The following is a 20,067-nucleotide window of genomic DNA, read 5'->3' on the forward strand; positions in this document are numbered from 1 at the left end:
ATTATGAAATAGAAAATTATATTTCTATTTTCTACATATCTCTATTACTATATTGTATAGAGAATTGAATTCTATCTTGTTAAACATTCGTTGAATATTAACTGTGTGTGCCAGGCATTGTGTGAAGCAGTGAGGAGGATGCAATGATAAACCAGATCAAGGCGATTTCTTCACTAGCACAAGGTGGAAATGGCACTGTGTGAAGACCATTGAAGTGTATGGTGATAGAACTAAATAAAGAAAAGGTATTTATACCTAGGATGTTAGGGGGATTCAGAGAAGAGGATGGTCCTAGCTCTTTGGTTAGGGGAAAATTTTCTTTTTTTTTTTTTTTTAAATAGAAGGGCCATTGGAGAGGACAACCTTTTTTTTTTTTTAAAGATTTTATTTATTTATTCATGAGAGACACAGAGAGAGGCAGAGACATAGGCAGAGGGAAAAGCAGGCTCCATGCAGGGAGCTAGATGTGGGACTTGATCCTGGGACTCCAGGATCATGCTCTGGGCCAAAGTCAGGCACCAAACTGCTGAGCCACCTAGGAGCCCCAGGGGGAAAATTTTTGTAAAGGAGGGGAGGTCTCTGAAGTTTAAAGGAGGGCTTCATAAGGAGGATTTAGTTTTTAAGCCAAATTTCAATCAGTTATCCAAAGAGTGGGAAGGACAACTCTAGGATATGGAGTAGCATGGGCAAAGCACGAAGGCCTGCAAGAGCAAGGTATGTTCAGTGAGATGCAGGTTATTTAATCTGGCTAGATCGGGTGGGTAAGGGCAAGTGCTAGAGGGAAGGAGGGAAGGTAGCCAAATCACGAAATGCCTTCTATGACGTTTTAAGGAATTTAAGACTCAGGGAAGGGAGGAAAGGGAGATAACATGACTTGATTTGCATTTTATAAGGAATATTAATTAAGTATAGTGGAGGAAGGTCAGTGCTGGTTCCAGAAGGCTGGGATGGCAACTTGATTTGAAGGGTGGCTAAAGCCTTTGTCTTGAAGCTGTATTTAAATAGTAAACACATGTTGTTGTTGTTTTATAACATGGATTTTATGTTTATTCGTGATAACTTGAGAGGCTAATGAAGCTCGATGCATGAGGGCCCCAATGATTCTCAATTGTTTTGCCTCTCTGAGCCACCCATGCCCTTGCAGTGACCCCACAGACAACACTGGAGGAGTTTGAGGCTGGAGGGACTCTTGAGATGCTGAGAACCTTAGCAGTGGTCACTACAGGAGGTTTGGAAAGAAGGGGGATGGGGGCTCCTGTGTGGCTCAGTCGGTTAAGCACCTACCTCTTGATTTCGGATCAGGTCACGAACTCAGGGTCTTGAGATGGAGCCCTGTGTTGGGCTCTGTGCTGGATGTGGAGATTGTTTGGGATTCTTTCTTCCTCTCTGCCTGTGCCCCTCCCTTGCTTGCCCTCTCTCTCAAAACAAAACAAAACAAAACAAAACAAAACAAAACAAAACCACAGAAAAAAACAAAAGAACCCCCCAAGCCCCAAAAAACCAGACCAAAAAACAAAGAAGGGAGACGGACTTGAGAGATTATCAGTTTGTGGAACTGACAAGGTTTACCTGCTGAATTGTGCATGAGCTTGAGGGAGAGCATCCATCAATGTAGGCCCTGTGCCATGCGGAGCCTCTTCCCAACTATATATCATCTACGACAGTGGGAGTATGAAAGTTATTTAGTTTATACATAGCCATGTTTTCCACTGACAAAAACCCCAAAGTGCGAGAGCACCAGTAGTGTTCTGTAACATGAGTTTTCTATACGCAGAGGAGGCTAAGTATTTATGGAATCACCTTATTAATAAATAAATTAATTAATGGTGTATTCCTCAAGATATTAGAATCACGGAATTGACGGATTTCATAATGAAATTGTTTAATTGAGGTATAAGTGTCTTTAAACTTTGGTATCAAAATGGCTCAAAGATAAATTCAAGGAAGCTGGCGATGCCCAAGCCATTGCCGTGCCGTGCTTAAACACACAGGTTCTGGAGGCTGACTGAATTTGAAGTCTGGCTTTGTTCCTTACCTAGCTGTGTACCTTGGCGTCCTTGTTTGTAAGATGGGAGTAATAATAGTATTCATCCGAAAAGTGGCTGTGGGGATGAGATAGATTAGGATGTGAAAAGTGCACAGAACAATGGCTGGGATTTAGTAACCACCATATAGAATTGTTCACTGAGTTCACTATAGATACCTGTAGCTCTCTGTCATCTATCTATCTTTGTATTTTCCTAGTATAATAGACTTTTAAGAACATTTAGATATGTCCCATCCTTCATTTAACTATTTTCCCTTTAATAGAAACTACAAATGCACTTTCTGTTTGAGAAGTAACCATCTCGATCTGTTGTTTTTAGCTCTTTTACTTAAACATCCTGCTGAACCAGAACGCAAGGCCTATAAATATACAGCACGTTTCTTTTATTCTTACTGTCCAGTACTGATGGAAGCCCAAAGTGTCTGTCTTTCTGGCTTGCAAATCCATTTTAATTTCATAGAGGAATTGGCTAGAAATAGCACTCCATAATGCCTTAGTCTTCAAGCACCACTTACTTTTCAAAGTTCTGTGAAAGTCAGTCTTCCAACATTTACATATTTTATGAGTTGGATATTAGTAAAATTGTTACCATCCAATTCTCTAATAGAATTTTATACAGGAATGTTGAAGAATTAGTAATGAGACAAACTATATTTTGAAAAATAAAAGTGAAGTTGAAATGGGAATGCTAGTCTCTATTACTTCGTATAAGTAGGAAGGGAAGAGGTCAAAATTGGAGATATAGGAAATTAAGGTAAAAGTCTGGAGTCTTGCTTTAATTTACTGTTCCCTGGTCAAAACCCATTACAACAAAAATCTCTGTAAATCAAAAAGATTTCTGCTCCCTTGGCCAGGACTCTACTAATTTCAGGTATTATTCAATACAAAATAATTCCAGAACTAAAAAGTAATTGGAACAGGCTCTTAAAATTGATTATAACTGGATTGACCTGTATGAAGGCCATATCCCAAAAGAGTGACCTATCATTTTTCAGCCTTGACTTCCTTTACTTCTTATTTTTTTAATAAAGCATAATTTTAATTTAGAGCTTATTAAGTGCATCTGAGTTATGGTTCACTCATGTTTGTAATTAAAGGTAATTTCTTTCTGTCTCAGAATTTTTTCTTAATTTCCTATAACAGTTTCATTTTGTATTAAAAGAGCACTGGGAGAGGAGTCAGAAAACCCTAACCACAGCCCTGTCGTTAACTTGTGTGACCGTGAACATGACCATAAACCTCTTTGGATCTCAGTCTCTTTATCTTTAAAGCAAAGAATTCAAATTAGATCATATATTCAGTTCTGGGATCCTGTGATTTTATTAACTGTTATTTGTTTTTTACTTTTGGCTTTGGCTTAATCAAATCTGGAAACTCAGTACTTAATTAATGGCTGGGAATTTATAGAAAAATCTGCTAGGTTGTGGTGGGAGGACAGAAATCTTTTCCACATTTGAACATTAGAATTCCTTACCACTAAATCAAGACGGAAGCATTATCTGAGGAGGGATTAGGAAGCACAATTTTATACATAGTCTCAGTGCTTGATAAAAATTAAGTCTAATTGTAGCTTAGGGTAGATAGCATGGTAGCTTTCAGCCAAGTGAGAGAGTATTTGTCTAAATAGTACTAATTACAGTGATAAATTATACTTTTCTCTAACATCACACACATACCATGCGGTTGTTACTTGACTTCATTGGTGGATTTAACAGTCATCCTGAATTGAAGAGCCACATGGCTGTTATGTAGTTTGTAAAGATATCATAATATCCTAACATAGAAAATAGAAGTCTTAAAGAGAGATATTTTTCAAGTGGTGTTTGCGAGTCATTGGCTATCATCTATATTACTAGAACTCTCTAGAGCTTAGCACAATGCCTGGCACTTAATAAACATTTGTTAAACGAATGAATAAACATTTGGAAAGTTTACATGTAGGTGAAGTGGTAGCTATGACAGAAAGTACAAATTTATTTGAGAGTCTTTTGCATGGGAAGATGAAAAGTAAAGTTCATCGTTTGGTTGCCTTTTGAATACATTATGAAAAAAACAATTTCTCATCTCTTTTCTCGCTTTGTTGCATTTAATACAATACAGTTGATATCATCAGTATAAAACACATTGTGGCCCAACCAAAAGCAAAAAAGTAGTAACATGGATTCATTGTAGAATACCCAGACTTGCTTTTACTTTTTCTCTCAAACCGTTTGAGTTTTGGTGGTAGATAAACTATTTGAGGAAGGGAATAAGTACACATTATGCTTATTATGAGAATTAAGAATTCCGGATCTCTTGATCACTTTTCTCTGGAGCAAATTAATGTTGTTTGTTATGCTTTAAATTTTCCATTTGTAAAGAGTAACTACAACAGACATGCACCAAAGCAACATCCATAAGTAAGAATAACTGCTATCCAAGTTTGAACTGGCAGTAGTTCATTAATGGCATCTGATGTTATATTTATGTACCTTTTTTAAAGAAAGAAAAAGAATTGAATTCTTTTCAATTGAAAGGATGAACCATCTCCATGATTCTTTGATTAAAGTTATGCCTCTCCTCCCCCAGAAAGTACATCTGGGCACCTACACACAATTTTTCACATAATTTCCTTTTGGGGGTTAGATGTTCTGAGAAACCCTTAAGGGAGGGCTCTTTGACCACAGGTTCAGAACCTGTGTTCTAAACGATACACATGAAGCCAACATAAAAACTGATTAGAACATAGCATATCTGATTTCTTTATTGATACCACCAATGGAATTCTCTCCCACCTGTTTAGATTAATGCCCACCATTGTTCTGTTTCACCATTGTCTTACATGTTCATCTTACCCAACTTCTTTGATCATATTAAAAGGCTTTGGGGGAGATTTTTTTGAAAAGAAAAAATAGTATTTAAAAATGGACATACAAATTTCAACTCACGTAATTCACAGAATAATTTGCAATTAATTGATTGAATTGTACCCACTTTTTCCGGTAGATGGCACTAGATTTACATTCTTTCACAGCATGCACGTAAACTGATTAGCACATAGGTGCATTGTGAAAACTTCAACAAAAGTATGTAAAGAATATCCAGTTAAGAACATATGGATTTACAAACCACAAATTTTTCTGCTTATATTATGTTCAAACAATATTTGTAGAGTGCAAAACCTTTTTCCATTTTCAATAGGACTCCAAGTCTCTTATGCTTGGACATCTCATCGAAATTGTCTTTCATGTAGACTTTCTATAAACTAAAACAAGTTTTCATAAATTAACTTATCTTAAAACCAAATAGCTGATTTAACAGTAATTTATAGTGTTATATGCAACTAAGTTTTCTTCAGCAGACCACCCAAGAATGAAAGAAAATTTCACATTTTGTTTTGCTATGCTTTGAATTTTCATAGATTCTTGAAAATGTTACTAGTTTAACATGTTGACTGTTAAGCCTGGATCATTTTTTACATGAATTAAAATGTTTTTGGAAACTAAGAAAAATTATATTTAAAGTGTTGATTAATCAGTACTCTGATGCAGCTATATACTTTTTTTCTAAAACAAAATGTTTTAGTAGTTCTATGGTATAATAAAGTTTTAATGTTAATGTTGAAAACTTGCTGTATGACATCTAATTACCTCATGAGTTTTAAAAATTATTTGTGCACAAGGCTAAATTATTACGGAACAATACATCTGTATGAATAAGGTGTTGGGCATATGGTTTGTTAAATGTGGATTTTGTTAATTTTTTGTTAAATATGGAATAAATCTTCATATATACATTAATAATTATAAAGTATGTAGCAACATCTAGTAGAAACAGAGATAAAAATGGGCATGAACAAAAGATAAAACAAATTTTAGTTTGAGAAATTCAGTGGTCAACTAATTAACAATGACTGTAAAGAATATAAAACGTGTTATGAGTTCTGAAAACAAATGATAATTCTGCAGGGTTAGATTATCTAGACAGTATGGACTTTGGGGGAATTTTATAAGTAGAGTTATTAGATACTTGTCTATCTAAACATGTTCACAAGAATGTTACCTATCAGATCCTATAGAAGGATTTATTCAAATAAGCCTGAGCCACGTTTTGCTCTCAGCAAATATGTGTAATGAAGGAATGAGGCCCGTATGGCAGTTCACAAAGACTCACTAAGATTGAGGCTAGATACTTGAATTGTCATTGTCCATCTTTTCCAATTTATAGCTTTATACTAAACAAATTTCTCATGACTGCTTTTGCTAGATACATTTTATTTTAAAATGCTTTAAAAAGGATTTTACTGAGATGCAATGGCAAATTATTTCTGATTACTTTTTGTGTCCTTGCATTGAAAATCAACCATTTATTTAAAAATTTAACATTTCAAAAAAAAAATAAAAAAAAAATAAAAATTTAACATTTCCATTCATTTATTTCAATTCCCTAATTTTTTTCTTTTCTTTTTTTACACTTAGTATATTTACATTTGTATTAGCCACTTAAAGATGCAGGTTATAAAAAATATGCCAGGAAATGACAAAGATATCAGTTATTTAGGTGATTTGTAAGAACTATACATTTATAGAATTTAAATTTACTTAACTACTATGATAAGCATTTCCGTCAACACTCAACATATTTATTATTGTCAGCTACATAATTGCAAACAAAGAATGGAGTGCTAATTTAAATAATTAGATTATTTGAATTTTAAGTAAGCAGAGAAAAATCCAAAATTCTATAGTGGTAGCTTTTAAGATTTTGTTTTGTTGTGGAAGTGCATTTTGGCTCACAGAATGAGACAGCTGTTGATATTATATTCCACTTTGATTAATATTTTAATATTTCTTGTGCAAATTTTAGATAACATAGTAAGTTACAGAGCTTGCTGTCATGTTATTGGTATTGATGAAGAAACAGATCGGAAGCTTAGTCTGTATTTACTATAGCTTGTTTCTACTACCAGCCTGCTTTCTGGCGCCATGAATCTGTTTTGGGCCTTTTATTCCTATTCTTCATTTGTAAACTGAGAATGACATAACAGTCTTATCAAATCTTTCACAGTTAGATATAACACTCAGGTGTTAATATTCCGTTCGTCTTTAATTCCTGGCTTTTAGGGAGAATAAACCGGAAAAATTAAAAAAGGAGGGGGTGGGACATTAAATATGTCTGGGAAAGGTGATGAGTTTGATTGGCCAAAATCGATTTCTAATGTAGGAAAATCCTTGGTTCCTGCAAAGTAAGCTCCCGAAAGACAGTTTTTTTTTTTTTTTTTTTGCCTCTTTATATTACATCTCAGCAACTACAATTGTGTCTGTCACATAATAGGTGTTCAATAAATATTTGTGGAATGAATGAATGAATGGGTGTAAAGAAGTAGCATCATCTTATGTATCAAAATAATGCCACATTGTAAGTAATGTGACCCCTTTTCTAATGAATGTACATTCTGGTGAGAAAGGTGGCCACTTTGGGTCCAACTTTTGTTATCTGTAGGATGAACAATGTTATATACTTACTGGCTTTTTGATTCTACATAAACACTGTTCCTTTGCTTTCTATGGTGGGAGGGAGGAAAGAAATGAGAAGCACTATGCCTCTTTCTGCACAGAATGGCAGACTGGCTTCTTGGACTAGGATCTGAAGCAATGACAGTTCTTCTGAAGGATACTGAAGGGATGCGTAGATGTAATCAGCAGGAAGTGGTAAGGGTGGGGGATGGCGGCCTGGGGGTGAGAATGGAATGTGAGCACATGGGTTAGTAAAAGATGGGCATGTTAAAGCACAACAAAGCATGAGTTCAAGAACAAAATGTAATGAATGAATAAATTAAAGCAGGAACACTGCAGACAAGAGAGCCTGGCTCTCATTAACCAGGTGTGTGACCATGTCAAGTAACTTTGTTAGGCTTTGCTTTCCTCGTGAGAGCTTTGGACTAGAAGGCCGTTTCCCAAATTATAACCTGGGGTACACTAATACCCTGTAAAACTGATCCCATTGTCAAATTGAGAAACTGCATACTACCACATTTTATAAATTCTGTTCTTACATTTTTATCATCTTGATAATCAGGATGCAGTTATTTATTTATTTATTTATTTATTTATTTATTTATTTATTTAAAGATTTTTATTTATTCATGAGACACAGAGAGAGAGAGGCAGAGACACAGACAGAGGGAGAAGCAGGCTCCCTGCGGGGAGCCCGATGTCGGACTCGATCCCAGAACCCCGGGATCATGCCCTGGGCCAAAGGCAGATGCTCAACCGCTGAGTCACCTAGGTGCCCCTAATCAGGATGCAATTTAAACCATTGTGTGAGGAAATATTGTGTCATTGGCAACCCTTTTTTACTTTTCTAGTGGAAAAATAATGGTGTATTAAACATGTGGTGTTTGATAATGCACGTCAATATTAAGAAAATCTCTGAGAAAATCTTCATTAAAAAACCCATGTAACCTTGATTTTTTTCCAATGTGCTTTGACCGTGGAAATGTATTCTTGCCAGTCCCCCCAACCCCCCACCCCAGCAAGAACTACCTGTTAGCTTTTTTTTTGGGGGGGGGGGTCAGTGTTTTACAGATTACATTTTGGGGAATGCTGGATTAGAGAATCTCTTGGTCTAAAATCCACAGATTTAATGGAATATTAGCCATAATAGAAGATTTGAATGCGGAACTCAAGAGAGGTACTAAAGGATTCAGAGTAGTTTAATAAAGGAAAAAATCATTTTTTCATTTCCGTGATTTAAATTTTTTTTTAAATTTATTTATTCAGGAGAGACACATAGAGAGAATCAGAGACCCAGGCAGAGGGAGAAGCAGGCCTCATGTGGGGAGCCCGATGTGGGATTTGATCCTGGGACTCAGGATCACCCCCTGAGCCAAAGCCAGATGCTCATCCACTGAATCACCCAGGCATCCCTCACTGATTTAAAATATTAATGTTGGAGTTTTTTAAATTTATTTTTATTTTTTTTTAAAGTAATCTCTACGCTCAATGTGGGGTTTGAATTTACAACCCTGAGATCAAGAGTCATGCTTCAGGGACAGAGCCAGCAGGCACCCCTATTGTTGCCGTTTTTAAACTAAATTCCGAGAAACATAGCCAAAGGGATCATTTAGAAAACATTTTTTTGGAAGACAATTTAAATACAAATAATTAAAATGGAGAGTTGAATAAATATTTAAATACAACGTATACTTACTTAGTACTTACTCTTGCCCGGGCACATTGCTAGGTGCTGGGAGTGCAAAGATAACCAACATATGTATGTACCCTGTCTTTCAAGGAGATATTGAATAATTCAGGAGAAGCCTTATTATGCCTTTTCTTTAATTGGGTGATAAAGAAAAATGTAAAAATTTAAACTTTTTTTCCCCTCCAGAATCTTTCAGGTTTTTCTGGATCATATGGGTTCATTGAGTGGCAATTGCAGACTTGTTTTCTGCCCGATGTTTTAGAATTAATTTAGATTTTAAATTTGATTTGGATGATAATATAATTTTGGAAATTTGCAGATCTGAGCTCTTAGACAATATAAATTTTATTTTCTTTCCAATAAAGTATTCCTAGTGCTACTTTTAAACAAAATTCTGCATGATAATCGAAGCGAGGGATGCTGTGCTTCCTTCTTGTGGATGGTTACCCTCATCTTCCCTTCAGTCTGTGCTCCCAAGGGGGTGAGGGAGGATGGGAGTGCGAGCTATTTTTTGCTCGAGTCTTTTTGATTGCATGTGAAATGTAGAATGGAAATGAGCCTGTCTGTTTTTAATTTTTTTTCTTTTTCCTGTATGGGCCATGATGTTCTAGTGAAGACCCATACTAGAAAAAAAATTAAAAACAGGGAACTCCAACTTTGTCAGACATTTCACATGCAATCAGATAGACTTGAAGTTAAAGTGACTTTCTCTTCCACTATTGTCACTTGATGATGGCAGGGCCTTGAAAAATTCTCTTTTACTCCTATGCTTTGGAAGCAAGAAAATGCTTTTTGGATCAAGACCTGTTTTAAATATTTCCCTAAACTCTAGGCTTTATGTTCCACATTAATGTGAAAGTCATCACTCTTGGTATTTGCATTATATCCTGAAGAGTCAGTAAAGTACTCGTTAGTTCTTTTAGATACTTAAAGAGTGTTGATAAAACTATTACTGTGCATGAATTGAATGATTAAAAATTTGTGACACACAAGTAAAAGGTAGAAATGCAAAATGTGGTTTCTATCTTACAGAGTCATTCAGGTGAATGTTTCATCAGGAAGCCCGTAGTGGGGAACCTCTCCATGTCTCCTGTCAAGAAAGTTATGCCTCCCTACACATAAGAACTTACTCTTAAAGGCTAGAATTTTAAACCATAGTAATAGGCTTTGGATGTTGTGGGAAATACATTTACTCCCATTGACTTCCAGTGAGAAAAAGCTTGCACACGTTCCCCTTAATATTGGAACTGCCTGATTTCTTAGCTTTCCAACTTCTCCTCCAAATCTAAATCCACAACTTTATCCTGGCTGCTTTTACTTTGGTAAGTTGGCCCATATCACTTACATGGAAGACCCTTTGCATTCCTTTCATCAGAGCCGGATACTTACATCTTGACATCATATACATTTGATCACACTACATCCCCGCTTGTCTAGATGGAGCTCTCTTCCCTGTTTGAATCTTCTCTAGCCCTCTGAGCCTATAGATGCTATTTCTAAAAATTATGTGGGTTTTCCATATCCCAGTTACAACTGGACCTGGTCAATCTAGATGGGCAAAGTTTAAGAGTATTGATGTCTTCTTTGTTAACATTCTTTTTTTTTTTAAAGATTTTATTTATTCATGAGAGACACAGAGTAAGACAGAGAGAGAGAGAGAGAGAGAGAGGCAGAGACACAGGCAGAGGGAGAAGCAGGCTCTAGGCAGGGAATCCAATGTGGGACTTGATCCCAGGACCCCGGGATCACACCCTGAGCTGAAGACAGATGCTCAACCGCTGAGCCACCCAGGGGCTCCTGTTAACATCCTATTCACAAAATTTTGCGTATGCTTTCACTATGTGCCTGCAAATTGTATTGATTACTTTTCTTATATCTTTTTCCTGCTAGAATGTGTGCTCTCCTAGGGTAGGAACCTTGACTTATTTTTTTGCTTTCCAGAGCTCATCATACTCATCGTAGTTCTTGTGTCACTGTAGATGTTTAATAAGTAGTTATAGAAAGTATGAATTAATATAGGCTCAACAGTTTATATTGTCAAAGAACTTATAATCTGGGAAGATAAAATGGAAACAACTGAAGACATTTGAGAATAATTGCAAAATGCTATTTTAGCCCATGTCAATGGTACCTTGTGGAGTATATGCACTAGTACTAAAGGTCTACGGAGGAAAGGAGTCCTCAGAGTAGGGATGAATTTATTAGGGTACATGGACTTGGAGGGAAATTTTGCTCGAAAGTATTTTCTCAGTTTACCTATTCAAACCTTCAGTATGGAAACCAGAGACCAATTTTATCATTCAACTATACTCCACTAAAACATATGGTCTTATTTAATTCAAAGTTAAGGTAGCCTTGGCATGCTTATAATGTCCATTGATGTTAATTAGAACTCAGTGCGTGCATCAATAGAGTATAACTGAAACTGCTGTCGAACTATCTTATGGGACTAGAAAAATAGTGAGAAGGCATGAAATGTGATCATTACTATGACAGAGATACGATTTTTCTCAAATATAGAAAAAAAGAATCTTTAAGGAGGAACAGTTGTCTTGCTTTCTGACTCCTAAGACCTGGAGTTTTATTTTCTCTGTGTTATGTTTAGGACTTGGAGGATGAATGAAATTAAACTGAACCTAAATGTGAAAATTAAGAATGTTTTTAAAACATGGAAACCGGGTTGAGGTGCAAATTTTAAACTTTCTTTGGTTATGAATATTCCCTGATACCACTGACAACCCTGATAGCACCCTGAAGGGAAGAGTGACTGGATTGTTCCAGAGGGTAAAACCATCATGTGGCCAAAGGATCTTTGCTCTCTGTGCCTATCAAAAAATTTATCGCTGAAAAACACCTATTGAGTGCCCCGTCACACATGACTCCAGGTTGGGAACGATAATCTATGGTTTGAAAGGGATGACATTAATTACACAGGGCAAATGAGCAGAGACTGCGCTCTGATTCTGGGTTCAGAGTTCGGCCAGCCAGACACTCGGAGAGCTGTTGTGAGGATAGCACTTTGCTAAAAGGATATTCCCTAATATTTCTCTTGGGAGCAAAAAGTAATGCCAGACACTGTCTGTGCTAAGGTATGTAATTGTAAATTTCCTGGTTTAAAAACCTATTCTTCGCATGTTTAAGTTGTTGCTTTCTGCTCCCTTCCGGTTCAGGTTTTAGCACGTGTGTCGCCGTTCCCCGGCTGTTTCCACCACTGGACGTGAATCTGGTATATTCATTTCTTGCATTGGCCATGCCCTCCTCTTCTGGATGTCAGTGTGGCCAACCGCCTCCCTTCCTTCAGGGCATTCCTGCAGTGTCGCCTTCTCAGGAAGCCCTACCGTGACCATCCTTATGACTGTGGCCCTTAACTTCTGGCCGTGCCAGGCTTCTTGACTCTGCTCAGTTTTGCTTTTCTCCTTCTTGGGTACTTATCAGCTGCTGAGATGCTTAGTTACTTACTTATTTTCATTGTGTTTTCTCTGTCTTCCCCCACCCCTGCTGCTTTGATGGGAGCTCCAAGAGAGCAGGATCTTTATTTTGTTCACTAGTATATCCTAGGTGCTTAGACTAATGCCAGCACATAGTAGGTGCTCAATAATTATCAAGGAAAGAATGCATATATTTTACTTAGCACAGTACCTGGTGCTCTGTAAACACTTGACACTTTTGATGCCTTTAAAAAACAGAGGGGTGCCTGGGTGGCTCAGTGCCTGAGCGGCTGCCTCTGGCTCAGGTCATGACCCCGGGGTCCCAGGATCGAGTCCCACATCGGGCTCCTTATGGGGAGCCTGCTTCTCCCTCTGCCTGTGTCTCTGCCTCTCTCTGTCTCTTATGAATAAATAAAATCTTTTTTTAAAAACCAAAGAAACAGTAAGAAAAAATGTCGGATCAACGGTCCCCTAAGTAAGCCCTGCAACCCTCGTTTCATGGAAGCCACAATATTGAGGCAAAAGTGTCCTGACACATTAGATTGTATGTTGATCTTGGGAATGTTTTTCTGATGTAGGTCTACTTTGAGAGAAAAATCAGGACTGGGTATGCTTCTACAGGCATAAAAGCTTTTCTTCCTTGTGCTTGGCATTTTTTTTTCCAAGCCTTTATTGAATTACTGGAATGCAAAACAAACAAACATATGAAACAATGGTTCATGGGAATGTATTTTACATGCTATTCTAAAAATGGGTTGGATTTGGCTTTTATAAATGCCCACTTACTTAGAAATTTCTAACACTATCATATCTGGATAGTGTTCAGCTTTCCAATATGACAGACTAATAACCAACTGAAAATTCAAAGTGGTAATGAAAATTCAAGTATACCACTTTGAAATATAGTAGCAAGCTATTTCAACATGAATTTTATGGTTTAAATCCAGTATACTCAAAGCAAACCAAGATGGTCTTGTCATCTTTTATTTATTTATTATCTTGGGAAAATATTTAATAGTTTCATTTTTTTTTTCTGATCCTAGAACCAAAACTAAAGTTATGGGATCTTTAGGTCTTGTTTTGTTTTGATTTTTCACAATGAAATGTAAGATTTATGACTTAAAAGTGTTCTAAGACTTAGGTAACAGATCTGATTTACTTCTTAACAGGAAGTTAAAAAGCCTTTCAACGTTTTATAGACTTTGTGAGAATCCCATTTGAACCTTGTCACTGACCTTCCGTTGAAGGAATGAACACACTGAAAACAGACATTGGCCAGCAGACAAATGTATTTATTTTTCTGGATGTACTCTGGCGATTATTATTCTTCTCCTTTATTATCTTGCTAGTGATGGTTCTTGAGCTAAAAGTTATTGCATATTTTAAAAAGAAAGAAGAAAGCTGTAGCGTAATTCGTCTTCACAGAATATATATTGGCTCTGGGCTTTGCAGTCAGATAGCCCTGGGCTCGAGTTGATATATCTATTTACCTTTGTCCTTAATAAGTTATTTTCCAACCTCTCTGAGCCTCAGTTTCTGTATCTGTAGGATGGGCATGAGGCCTACCTCCTCAAATGATTGAGAGGATGAAATGTAGTTAGGTAAAAAGGCCCAGAAATGTGCCTGGCACATAGTAAACACTCACATTCTAGTTTTCTTTTCCATTCTTACTCTAATCGTTTGAAAAGATAACTCATGAGAAAAATACCGTTCTAAGGGAATCATTGTAGAAAAATAATAATTACCAATAGGATACAGCAGCATGCTGAAAACGTCACCTGGCCACCCTGGGAAATTTCATCCTTAACTTTGGAGTTTGCTGTGATCACAAGGATAACTTGAGATTGCATGTTTGCAGACAGCGCTTGCCAAGTGATACTTGCTGTGATCCTTAGAGCGGATGTGTGAGGGTGTCAGAATGTGGCCGGGAACTCCTGCCGCAAGGCTGTTTCTCCGTGGAGCCAGAGCTTTCCATGGGAGCTTTGAGGCAGCCAGCCTCGACAGAGCGAGCATCACTATAAAAAGAGACTTTAGGCCTATTTCAGTAAATAAATACTCCTGGATGGGGTTCAGGATGGAGCTTCTCTATACCAAAGTTACCCTGTAGGGGATGATGGTGTTAGGATTGGAGACCGAGGCGGCCCTGTCACCCCGTCAACTGCATGTTGCGTTGCACGTATGGACACACACGCTCACTTGTGCCTTCGAGGTACCCTATCAAACATTTAAAATAAAGGGGGAAAAAAAATCTTTCCCTAACATACTTCTAAGCCAATTTAGAGGTCATTGAACAGATGTCATATAATACTAATGTTAAATTACCCTAGGTAATAAGAAAATTACAGTTCCTAAGTGAAGATAGTGGAGGGAAACCATCCAATGAATTATTCTAGAATTTCAAAAATGAAATGATTTCTTCAAAATTAACAGTGGCACCATATAACTTTAGAAGAGCGAGTCTGCGAGGGAGAAGGGAAATCAGAGACAAAAGAGAAGCCTTTCTGTGTTTATATATGTCAGTTTGAGATTGTGATGCTAGAAGAGTTAAGGTAACAGTATAGCTTTCAATTGTCCAGGAAGTATATTATTAAACCATGTGGCAAGAAATTTATTAAAATCTGACAAACTGCTCATCGGATTGTTTAATACAAAATCACAATAGCTGTTTCTGGTCTACATATACTTCCTTTTTGCTATTAGGTACATTTTCAAAGCCTAATTATTTTGAGGACATGGTATGACCAAAGAATAAAAAAATGTACAAAGTTCGACAACTTTAAATAAGCACTAGCATTTCTTAAAGAAAAAAAAACCCTCACTTACAGTTAGGAAACAATATTTATATTTAAGGTTGAAAAGTCAGGATATAGGAAAATTTTGCTAATTTGGAAGATGACCTTTAAGTGCACCAAAACCAAATAATTTGTAGGCTGTGACATAGGGCACATTCCTACAAAATTTGTGTGAATACTACTTTAGTGGTTCTTGAAAGACAAACAAAGAAAGCTGGACTGAAATCTTTATCCCCCTCCCAGATAAGACGGAGTCTGACAAAAGAGCACAGCACTCTTTCAAAGCTTGCCATGAAAACGAGGTCTCTGTAGCACAGTTAATGAGATGGTTCGTAGTGGAAAAACAATCTGTTTTTAAGAATGTTTAGATCAAAAGTAATTTCTAATCTATGAAATAAAGTCTCCTCAATACCCTTCATTCACCAGTAAAGCTTTTATGTTTGTCTTATTTACTTCAATCAGATGTTTTCAATTTTACCTTTTCGCTCTGTACAAATACTTAACGTGGTTTGTCAATACTGACCAACAAGTTTATTCTCTTTCTTCAGAAAAGAGAGATTTTTTGAGGGAGGGAGAATGAAAAAGAGAGAAACATCTTTGCCTAAACGATTTGCAAGCATCTGTGCTTTAAGCTACTTTTTATGAACACTCCTTAGTAAATGACTCAAGGTAAAAAAGCAGAAAAGCATCCAATGTTAGGAAATTGCAACCCAATACCGTGTAATTTAAACCTGCAGTTGCTTCTCTTGTGCTAAATGACATACAGATGGGTAGCTTAGTTCTCTCAATTTTGGGAACACAATTGGTCTTTTTGTATGAATGAACATATATTAACAAAATAATTTTGGACAAAATTGTTTAATTCTAATTGTACAGGTTTTAATTATCCATGCCATGGGAAAGAATAATTTTAACCAAGAGATTTTGTCACGTTAAATTTGCAACTAATGAATCTTTTTGGACAAAATCAACAGAGATACAACCTTTCCAACTAGTAAAGAAATAAAAACAAGAAGATGACTTTTAAGAAATCTAGAGTGAATGGAGCAGAAACTGGGTTATGACAGTCCACTGAGAGGTAACAAAGAGCAGTTCTGCATTCGGGCTCTGGAGAGGCTTGTTCTGACAGGACAAACATTTCTCATCTGCCCCTCGGAAAAGATTAAAAGTGTAAGTAGTAGGTGTTTGGATAAAGCCTAGTGTAATATGGGTTCCACTGAGATGAGAGACCAGCACGCCGTCAGTGTTATGCCTGCTGGTCCTCTGGATCTTTCCTGGCCAGAGTGAGGCCAGCATGCTCTGTGGAAGGTCAGGAGAGGCGCTGTTTGACAACCCACAGGCCTACCCCAAGGTGGAACTCTCTGTTTGGCTCTGGTTAGCTCTCTGCCTGCCTCTGTATTTTCTCATGGAGAATCAACCACTCTATCTTGGTGGCCCTGATCCTGGAAGCTGATACGTTTCTTCAGGCCCACAATCAGGGGGACTGGATAGTCAATTTTCTCCTGGTTTAATTTCAGTGATCTCATATACTGTGACATCAGGTGGTGACTTAAAAGTAAAAGAAAGTAGAGAGCATTGCTATTCTAATCACAGTTCTTTTTATTTCAGAGGAAGTTGAGTTTAGGAGTCAGAGAATGAAGCAAGCTTTCTTTTAGTAATTTCAAAACGTGGTAAGAGATTTTTGCACGTAGGGCCAACTGCGAGCCTCTTTGCCCCTGTGATGGATGACAAAAAAAAAAAAAGGAAAGAAAGAAAGAAAGGAAAGAAAGAAGAAAGAAAGAAAGAAAAGAAAGAAAGAAAGAAGGCAATTTTACTGCAGTGAGTAAGGGTTGCCCTGTCTTGGAGTTATATTTCTTTTCAATCATTTGTGTAGGTAAAATAAAATACTACATATAAACAGGTGTTGTCTGAACGTTTTACTGCAGTCTGTATAGGTTGAAATAAAAGCTGCCATTGTTATTACAATCACATTAAAATTATTTCACCATTCAAATACACTTAATCAGCCAAGTCTTCCTAGATCTACTTTGCAAAAGGAAGACTGTAGGTCTCTAAGTAAAATCACATTCGCTTTTCTTCTCTTTGTCTTTCCCCCTCCCTATTTTTCTCACCTTTTCTTTGGAACTTATTGAATCTACATTAGCGTAAATGCCTTCTTCTGGAGTCTATTACAGCTTTCTTGCTGCCTGTTTAACGTTCTAAGATACAGTCTTTAAAGACATTTGTTTTTAAGGACTCTACCGAACCCATTGACTTGTCGGAGAGAAACACAGAGAACAAAAAATTCCTAGGTAGGGGAAAAAATGCATCTTTAGGGCTTTAAAAAAAAACAAAAACAAAAACAAAACAAGGATGGCATTTAAATGGCCCAGAATGGAAATTGAATGATGGTTTCAAGCTCTTCTACTAAGTTGCAAAATTATTGAATGGAGAATTAGTATTTAACATAATATGCCCATCATCTTATACGTATTTATACAGTGTAAATGCTTATAAGTACGGTAATGCTTTTTGAATGTATTTGAAAAAAAAAAAAAAGAATTGCCTGGGATTTGGAGACATAAAGGATGTACTACCATCTTTGTGAATGTTCAGTGGGTTGTTGCTGTCACATGGTAGTGTCTTTGGCTGGAGCACCTTGTCAGTGCTCCAGTGGAAGCACCTGAATCTTGAAAAAAGATTCTCTCTAAACTGAGAGAAATAGCACCAGTGCCAATAAGTTTGTCTGATGCGTTAGGGACTGGGCTGGTGGTTGACAAGTGACTGCAGAAGCTGGGCTGTGGCGGCCAGCCAAAGCAAGTATTTAGGATTCAAGCTAAAAAGACTCCTTCTCCCATATCCTCTCTCTTTCCAGGGTCATGTAGGGATAAAAAGAACTGTAAGGTGGTCTTTTCCCAGCAGGAACTAAGGAAGCGGCTAACACCCCTGCAGTACCATGTCACTCAGGAGAAAGGGACCGAAAGGTAAGATGAGCTGCAAGAAAAAGTCATTAAGTAAGAACCAGTTTTCTTCACTGCCCCCCTCCCCCCAACACCCCACTGCTTTAGATCCTTCTCCTTGCCATTTAAAGAATTCTACACTTATTTGCTAAAATCTGCAAACTAGTATCCTTGAAAAGGTTGAAAATGGTATTGTTTAGGTTAAGACTAAGTTTTATTTATTCTTTCCCCCATTTAATGAACACTCTATCTTATGTAAAGTCACAAGGCTTTTATTAAGGGCCTGTTTTTAGTTTACTACAAAATGTGTGGAAGTAATAGCGATTTAGGTACATTTTTTGGGAAGACATCACAGTAAGCAAAACCATGAGGGACATGGCACTGTGCCAGGATGCTGAAATTTTGAAGGTGGCCATTGTAAGTATAGACGTTTTGGCTGCAAAAAGAAGGTAGCATAATTTAGTTCCTTTCTACCCCACTCCAATTTCTTTTTGAAGCACATGTGGAGAAAGTATTTATTGGCTCATTTGTGGTTGGAATGTCAAAAATTTTCAATAACTGCCCTCACATGGCTTTGGTCCTTGGAAGTTCGCCCTAAGTCCTGAAAAAAGAGTTTGTTCACTTCCAAGACGTTTTTAGTGAATAAAGTCTCTCTCAGCTGATTCCAGCTCAAAGGTAACCTGCCAAGGTCCAACCATTTTGTTGTTTAATTTATACCACGGAGGCTGGCATAAGGCCGTAACTTACCTCTGATCCAAAATTTATTAATGATGTAACTTCTTGTTTTCATTCATGAACTGAAAGGGCTCTTTACCACACATGGGGTCCTTGTTAATAGGCAACACTCTCTTCCTGTCACAGTATATACTGTTTTCTGAATTTACCGAATGCAGAGTCTCTGACAGAGTCTAGACCCCCCCCCCCCCCGCCCCCGCAATGGGCCAGTGGTGGGCTTCAGCCCCAGCCGGGAGGACCTCTACCCGTCCTGTTGTGTACATGACTAGCAAAATGATTTAATGCACACAAACAACTAGAGATTAGGTCATTCTTAAAAATTCTGTTTATAAAAAAATTGGACCTCATAAAGAGGGTGAAAGGATAATAAAAACAAGCTGCAGAGCACATAGACTTTTTGTTGGGCTAGCACAGCTGATTTGTATTAGCTGAATGACCTCCTAGCCTTTAAGATTGTTAACTTAGAAAAATATTCCCTTAAAGCTGCAATATTCCTTTTCAAACCAAAAAATAAGGCTCCTTCCACTTGAAGTCTTAGACCCTTCTGCATTTTTGATTGTACGCTCTTGGACACCAGAGGATGCAGAAATCTTATGTAGTAATGTGGTTTTTTTTTTTTTTTAATTTTCCTGCAAATCTGAACTACAAGGTGTTTTTTTTAAATAGCAAACATTTTTTTCTAAGCATTACATAACTAGATGGCTTGATCTTTTTATTTTTTTTTAATTTAACCTGCACTAGTGTGGAATAGTTATATGCACATTTTATTATATAGATTTGAAATATATTAGTAATGTTCAGATTTCCATATGTTTGGTCTGTTCTCATTTTAGGACAAAAAGTCCTTGAAAGATTTATTAGAGAAATATATTTTAAGCAAATACATTCTATAAGAAATAATGCTAACTTTGTTTAATTTTTTTAAAATTTATTTTTGTTTA

At 37.0% G+C, this 20,067-nt stretch overlaps 1 protein-coding gene across 7 annotated transcripts in view; it reads left to right on the forward strand.

Annotated features, from left to right (window-relative positions):
* The window catches only part of MSRB3 (methionine sulfoxide reductase B3), a 178,419-nt gene that overhangs the window by 31,916 nt on the left and 126,436 nt on the right, over positions 1-20,067 (forward strand). For all 7 annotated transcript variants that reach the window (XM_072843137.1, XM_072843139.1, XM_072843140.1 and 4 more), the window contains one exon: positions 18,307-18,415. In XM_072843137.1, the coding sequence (XP_072699238.1) occupies positions 18,307-18,415 (109 nt within the window). The remainder of the gene's footprint in view (positions 1-18,306; positions 18,416-20,067) is intronic.

The sequence above is a fragment of the Canis lupus genome, chromosome 11, assembly GCF_048164855.1.
Source record: "Canis lupus baileyi chromosome 11, mCanLup2.hap1, whole genome shotgun sequence".
NCBI classification, from domain to species: Eukaryota; Metazoa; Chordata; class Mammalia; order Carnivora; family Canidae; genus Canis; species Canis lupus.